This window comes from Triticum dicoccoides, chromosome 7A (genome assembly GCF_002162155.2).
Source record: "Triticum dicoccoides isolate Atlit2015 ecotype Zavitan chromosome 7A, WEW_v2.0, whole genome shotgun sequence".
In the NCBI taxonomy this organism is placed as follows: domain Eukaryota; kingdom Viridiplantae; phylum Streptophyta; class Magnoliopsida; order Poales; family Poaceae; genus Triticum; species Triticum dicoccoides.
In genome coordinates, this window is record NC_041392.1 from 457,063,499 (window position 1) to 457,071,046 (window position 7,548).

Sequence of the window (7,548 nt, forward strand, 5' to 3'; positions counted from 1 at the left end):
CGACCGGGCCCGCGCGGGCCGGATCTGGGCCCCGTGGGCCGCGCGATGGAGAGGGAGGCGGCCGGTTGAGGTGGCGCTCGCCGATTGGCGCGGGAGGCGGCGGTGGGTGACGTGGCACAACGCCATTGGGAGGGAGGACGTGGCCGGCGGAGCGGACATTGTCCGGCGGCGCGAAGAGGACGAAGTTAGGATTTTATCCGCGAATTTGGGAGGGTTGCACATATTTATAGGTAGAGGGAGCTAGGAGAGTCCAAATGAGGTGCGGTTTTCGGCCACGCGATCGTGATCGAACGACCGAGATGATGGAGGAGGTTTAGGTGGGTTTTGGGCCACTTTGGAAGGGTGTTGGGCTGCAACACACACGAGGCCTTTTCGGTCCCTCGGTTAACCGTTGGAGTATCAAACGAAGTCCAAATGGTACGAAACTTGACAGGCGGTCTACCGGTAGTAAACCAAGGCCGCTTGGCAAGTCTCGGTCCAATCCGGAAATGTTTAAACCCCACACACGAAAGAAAGGTATAAATGATCACGTAGGAGAACGGAGCGTCGGAATGCAAAACGGACAACGGGGAAAAAGCTCGGATGCATGAGACGAACACGTATGCAAATGAAATGCACATGATGACATGATATGCAATGCATGACACACAAGCAATGACAAGGCAACAACAACGAATAACAGGAAGACACGTGACACATCGGTCTCGGGGCGTTACACTTTCTCCTTCGCGAGGCCAAAAATTATATATATAATTACGATCACGATGAACAAGATGCATAGGATAAAACTTTTGATGAAATTCCAATTTCAATCGCTTGTAGTCCCATGATCTCATATCATCACATAGCCTGTACCATGTCAATGCCTCTTCCTTCAAAGATAAATGGAAGACCTTCTTTTTGATAACATCCTCGGGCATACCTTCAAGCTTAAATAATTCACAAACTTTATCCACATAGATTAGGTGTAAATTGGGATGCAATGTTCCATCACCTGTGAAAGGATTAGCTAGCAGTTTCTCTATCATACCCGAAGGAATTTCAAAGTAAACATTTTTAGTGGGTTCAGTAGGTTGAGGAGAAACTCTTTGCTCTACTGGTCGGGGTGAAGATACCCCGAACAAACCCCTCAAAGGATTATGTTCCATACTAACAAGTGACAGTAAATTTCAGCACACTATATAAATTTTTCCTTACCAAATTCCACTTACCAAAGGCGCTTCACTCCCCGGCAACGGCGCCAGAAAAGAGTCTTGATGACCCACAAGTGTAGGGGATCTATCGTAGCCTTTTCGATAAGTAAGAGTGTCGAACCCAACGAGGAGCAGAAGGAAATGATAAGCAGTTTTCAGTAAGGTATTCTCTGCAAGCACTGAAATTATTGGTAACAGATAGTTTTGTGATAAGGTAATTTATAACGAGTAGCAAGTAATAAAAGTAAATAAGGTACAGGAAGATGGCCCAATTCTTTTTGTAGCAAAGGACAAGCCTGGACAAACTCTTATATAAAGGAAAGCGCTCCCGAGGACACATGGGAATTGTCGTCAAGCTAGTTTTCATCACGTTCATATGATTCACGTTCGGTACTTTGATAATTTGAGATGTGGGTGGACCGGTGCTTGGGTATTGTCCTTACTTGGACAAGCATCTCACTTATGATTAACCCCCATTGCAAGCATCCGCAACTACAACAGAAGTATTAAGGTAAACCTAACCATAGCATGAAACATATGGATCCAAATCAGCCCCTTACGAAGCAACGCATAAACTAGGGTTTAAACTTCTGTCACTCTAGCAACCCATCATCTACTTATTACTTTCCAATGCCTCCCTCTAGGCCCAAACAATGGTGAAGTGTCATGTAACCGATGTTCACATGACACCACTAGAGGGATGACAACATACATCTCATCAAAATATCGAATGAATATCAAATTCATATGACTACTTATAGCAAGACTTCTCCCATGTCCTCAGGAACAAACGTAACTACTCACAAAGCATATTCATGTTCATAATCAGAGAAGTATTAATATGCATAATGGATCTGAACATATGATCTTTTCCACCAAATAAACCAACTAGCATCAACTGCAAGGAGTAATCAACACTACTAGCAACCCACAGGTACCAATCTGAGGTTTGGATACAAAGATTGGATACAAGAGATGAACTAGGGTTTGAGATGAGATGGTGCTGGTGAAGATGTTGATGAAGATTGACCCCCTCCCGATGAGAGGATAGTTGGTGATGACGATGGTGATGATTCCCCCCTCCCGAGGGGAAGTTTTCTCGGCAGAACAGCTCTTCCGGAGCCCTAGATTGGTTCCGCCTCGTGGCGGCGGAGTTTCGTCCCGTAAGCTTGCTTATGATTTTTTCTTGGACGAAATACCTCATATAGTATAAGATGGGCATCAGAGGGCCACCAGGGGGCCCACAAGGCAGGGGGCACGCCCCCACCCTCGTGGACGATGGGTGGCCCCCCTCTGGTACTTCTTTCGCCCAATATTTTTTATATATTTTGAAACGTGCTCCCTCCCGTGAAGTTTCAGGACTTTTGTAGATGTGCAGAATAGGTCTCTAATATTTGCTCCTTTTCCAGCCCAGAATTCCAGCTGTCGGCATTCCCCCTCTTCATGTAAACCTTATAAAATAAGAGAGAATAGGCATAAGTATTATGACATAATGTGTAATAACAGTTCATAATGCAATAAATATCGATATAAAAGCATGATGCAAAATGGACGTATCGCGCCCTCATATCCGCCTCATATTTGGGCTGGAAATGGGAGGTGCCGGTCAGCCCTGGCGCTTGAGGGTCGTTTGAGGGTCTTGTCTAGGTCAAAAAATTGTGACCGGGCAGCCCGCCCGGGCGTATGAGACGGGTTCGAGAGGTCCGGCTGTAGATGCTCTAAGATCTTCCCTGCAGACAAGCCAGGAAATAGCGCAACGGCATTTTTTTAGGGGTGCGCAACGGCAGATGACCACCTCAGCTTTCAACACTATTTGTAATCGCCAAAGGACATAAAAGCCCGCAAAAAGGATACGAAACACACTCGGCTCCATGGAGGTCAACAATTTTGAAAAAAATTGCATTTCAAAGTTTAAAAAATACCTGGAAAAATACACAATGCTATATATATATATATATATATATATATATATATATATATATATGTGTGTGTGTGTGTGTGTGTGTGTGTGTGTGTGTGTGTGTGTGTGTAGAATTTCTTGAGAAGATACATTGACACACGAGCGACACAAAAAAGGAAAACAATTCATGCAATGTTAGATTTTCTCACGATTTACTGTTTTTAAAATCACAATTTGTCATTTTCTTTGTAGCTCGCGTGTGAATTTTCTCACGAATTTTCTGCATATGGAGTATACATTCATATGCCAACGTGCCCTTTTTTTCCAGAATTTTGAAATTTTAAAATATGATGTTATATTTTTTTTAGTAAAATCCACCACTGGTCCTAAAAGTATTCGAGGTGTGTCACTTTAGTCCTAAAACTATGAAAACTCATACTCCCTCCTTCCATCTATATAGGGCCTAATGCGTTTTTAAGACAATGTTTGACTATTCATAAGATTAATAATACATAAGATGTATAATGTGAAAATTATATTATTGGAATCTCCTTTCACATGAAGGGGAGCCTTGGCGCAGTGGTAAAGCTGCTGCCTTGTGACCATGAGGTCACGGGTTTAAGTCCTGGAAACAACCTCTTGCAGAAATGTAGGGAAAGGCTGCGTACAATAGACCCAAAGTGGTCGGACCCTTCCCCAGACCCTGCGCAAGCGGGAGCTACATGCACTTGGGCTGCCCCTTTTGGAATCTCCTTTCACATACGAATTTGACGGTATGCTTTGTGGAACTTGCATGTCATATATTATTGCTCTAACATTCAGTCAAAGTTGGCCTCGAAAAACGCATTAGGCCCTATATAGATGGAAGGAGGGAGTATTTGAGTCCTACTTCTTTCTGAAGTGTGCCACCGCCGGTTCTAAATTCGCCGGACCAAGCCTGACCTGCACCCGTGGCACTTTGACCTTTGCCACGTCGGATGACTCGGTTTTGGCGGCAAAACTCCCGCTATAAATGATTGGTGGGCTTGCATTTACCCCCCTGCATGTACATAACACAGAAAGGCTGCTCCTTTCTTCACTTCACTTCCGTTTCCTCATTTTCTCCTCTTCCATGGCTGCAAGCTCACATGCTTCATTCACTTCAACCATGGTGAGGACCAACCCTGGTAGCTCACTTCAACCATGCAATAAATTGTTGTGCTTGAACCAATGTCTCAACTACAACACACATGGAAGCTGTAACACAATATCATCTGAAACATTGACACAACTGATAGCATTGGCCACATTCACAACAGTAATACGAAGTGCATTGGGTACATATAACTAATAGTGGATTACATGGTGCTCGAAATAAAAGCTAGTAATTTAGGTTTCTATTACATGAGAACCTCAAAATGCACATATGAAGGTGCAGATAAACCCACAGCAACACATGCATGAGGTTTACTTCAACACCTAGCTGGCATCATCTAAATACTATCCAAAATAGAGCTGTTGTCTGTCCAAAAAGCTCTCTGTCCAAAGTGAGAACATGTTCACTTATATTCAGTGATACTGGCCTTTGTAACCCTCTTCTTTTGCTTCTTCTTTAAGCCAACAGTGGATGTGGTAGCTGTAGTGGGCTGCAAAGCATCTCTGTTGCGAGCAATGAAGGCGGATTCTGGAATAGGGCCTGGTGACACATGGGATTGCTGCGATGCTTGAGCCTGCTTATAACCAAAGAAGCATCAAACATCAATGCAACACATTTCAGGGAAATGAGATGTTAAGACAGAATAACATACTTGGAGAAGGAGTGTTTCAAGCACGGTAGTTTGAGTGCGTTGCTTCCTATGTCCAACACTTGTTGTACCAGATTCCTATAAATAGAGTATGAGCAATAGTTGCAAAAATGAAATGAGCTAACTACTAAATAGAGAAACAAAATGTTGTTGTACTAGTGTAAGAATGTTTCTCTTCACTTCTAGCTTCCTCTTCTGTCCTCCTTGTGTTTGTGGTCTCTTATCAACACTGAGTGATTGCCCTTGTTGACCTTTATTTGGGCACTTTCTTTTGTTGTGCTCTATTGAATTGCACACACTGCAATGGGATATAGTGCCATGTCTACTCATCTTTGCCCCTTCTTCCATCTCAACAGGATTTTGTCTTCTCTTCTTAGATGGCCTACCAACATGTTTTTCATACTGAGGTGGTCTCACTTCAATTCCGTTGACCTTTTGCCATGATCTTTCATCTCTACAAGGCATAATCTTTCCGCACCAATCTTCCAAAATTTGATAGTGTCATCTTGTCATCTGCCCTAAAAGTTTCAATGTAATATGCAGCTAAGAATTTAGCAGTGAATTGTTTGATGTCCCACTCTTTACTGCATGTGTGAGTGCCCACATAAGTTTTAACAACAAAATTTTTAGTCCTGCTATCAGGTGCTGCAAACAAATACCAAGGGCATCCTTCTACACAGTGAGCCCTCACTCTTTGCAAATCATTCTTTGCATATTTTATTTCAACTCTCTCTTGTATGATATAATTTTGAATTGCCCTCCTCAGCTCAACTACTGAAGAAAATGACATCCCTAAAGTGAAGTTTGGAGCTTGCATTTCTTCTGGTCTGAAAGCTCTCAGTTTGACCCTCTTCTTTTTCTTCTTTTTCTTCTTATTGTTATCTTCTGCATCTTCTTCTTTTGATTCTTCATCAACTACCTCTGGCTCATAATCACAGTCCGAGGCTGGCAGATCAAGCTCATCCGTGTCATAATCACTATCAAAATTTTCCGCCTTCTTCTTTCCTTTCACATCCTCATAATTTTCATCAACCCACTATGCGAAGAGATCATCATCATCCTTGTCGAATTCATTATCCGAGTCAACCAAATTGTCGCCATAATTGCTATCACTGTCATCCGAGTCATCCTTATCTTTATCTCCACTGCCTTTTGTATTGGGTGAGAAACAGTTTTGCAAATTTCCCTTGACTGCTTTGACCTTGCACCTTCGCCTACTATTTGGGCTGGCAGCATCATCACAAAATATTGGCACGTTTATCTCTGTTCGAGGGCTAAGAACCACTGGCAATGTTGGAGAGCCAATTACATAGATATCATCCGATAAATATTTTTGGTCCACATACAGTTGGAAATACTGAAATTTGGGAACAACGACACTCATCATCAGAGTATCAGCATCACTCTGAATTATGCGAAGCCCATCATGCAAATGTTTTCCAGGAAGTAACCAGTACAACTCCACCCTAGCTGGATCATGCCCAAGCTGCCCCACAAAATGATATATCCACAATGGAGACCAGGTTTCTACCTCACAACCATCAAAGTGATCAACCCGGCCATCGAAATATGCCTTGTTCATTCCAGAACCGCAAAACAGACCAGCGTGATTAATCTCTACAGAGAATCGCTCTTCCATCGGTCCTGTCAGTGAAAAATATTGAAATTTGTCACATAATTAACAGGGAATGATCTTGCACAAATACATATATCATGTATTTCCAAATTAACAAGTGTCCAGTATCAATATCGGTGTCATACCAACCATACTTTCAGAGTTTTTGTTCAAACTCTGAAGCAAAAGACAGTTAATAGCCGGCCGCCTGTACAACCATAGCAGTACAATCCAACCACGTAACCACTTGATAGCATAGATCGGACCAAAGGTCAAATATTCCAGAGATTGGGAAAGGATTTAGGCAAAGATTTAGAGGATTAGGGCTAGGGTCGCACCGTACACTGGTGGGGGATCGCCGGGGGCACGCCGCTGTGGGGCCATCCGTGCGAAGCACCCGCTCCGCCGGCCGCCTGCTTCCGGCGACCTCCGCCGGCCGCCGTCGGCCGCCTGCTTCTGGCGATGTCCACCGGCTGCCGCTGCGCCCCAGTCGCCTGTGACTTGTGCGTGTGCTAGAGAAGCAGAGAAAACACGGTGGGGGCACGATATGAGGCGATTTGATAATTTGCCACCCCTTACTTCCTCCTTTCATAATTTGCCACCCATTGTCTCAATGACGGACGGGCTCGAGCCCCACCTGTCATTCTCAGGGGGAGGGCAAATTATAAAAGGAGGAGGTAAGGAGTGGCAAATTATCAAATTTGCCCACAATATGAGGGTAAGAAATTCAGGGGGTATTGGAATGTACCCAGTGAAGCTGTTTTCCCAACGTGGCACTTCAATTGGACGTGGCAAAGGTCAAATTGCCACGGATGCAGGTCAGGCTTGCTCCGGCGAGTTTAGGACCGGCGGTGGCACACTTTAGAAAGAAGTAGGACTTAGATATGCATTTTCATAGTTTTAGGACTAAAGTGACACACCTCAAATACTTTTAGGACCAGTGGTGGATTTTACTCTATTTTTTTAAAAAAGCTCAATGGAGCTCAAGCACCAAAATGTCGCACTCGCTGAGAGGATCTTTAGGTACACCTTTCGATCTGCATTAATTATCATTGA

At 43.8% G+C, this 7,548-nt stretch overlaps 1 protein-coding gene across 5 annotated transcripts; it reads right to left on the bottom strand.

The window, feature by feature from the left end:
• Window positions 1–4,342: 4,342 nt before the first annotated feature.
• Window positions 4,343–7,030, bottom strand: LOC119329784. Of its 5 annotated transcripts, none has more exons than XR_005159762.1 (4): window positions 6,831–7,029; window positions 5,034–6,521; window positions 4,881–4,955; window positions 4,343–4,805 (listed from the first exon to the last, which is right to left on the bottom strand). XR_005159762.1 is itself a non-coding variant. In XM_037602875.1 (4 exons), exons 1-4 carry the CDS (start codon window positions 6,874–6,876, stop codon window positions 4,632–4,634), a joined length of 405 nt encoding a protein of 134 aa, XP_037458772.1. In that variant the 5' UTR covers window positions 6,877–7,030; the 3' UTR covers window positions 4,343–4,631. The 5 variants fall into 5 exon arrangements, 2 of the variants coding, with proteins under 2 accessions (XP_037458772.1, XP_037458771.1); XM_037602875.1 differs by having other exon boundaries at window positions 4,343–4,802; window positions 6,409–6,521; window positions 6,831–7,030; XM_037602874.1 differs by having other exon boundaries at window positions 6,409–6,521; window positions 6,831–7,030.
• Between the last annotated feature and the right edge of the window lie 518 nt (window positions 7,031–7,548).

Excerpts from the sequence above, each read along its gene's own strand:
- LOC119329784 (XM_037602874.1), bottom strand. The coding sequence starts at position 6,876 with ATGGCCCCACAGCGGCGTGCCCCCGGCGATCCCCCACCAGTGTACG. Across the intron at positions 6,522-6,830 it reads CGATCCCCCACCAGTGTACG|GACCGATGGAAGAGCGATTC; the intron begins GTGCGACCCTAG and ends TTTCACTGACAG. Across the intron at positions 4,806-4,880 it reads TTGAAACACTCCTTCTCCAA|CAGGCTCAAGCATCGCAGCA; the intron begins GTATGTTATTCT and ends TTTGGTTATAAG.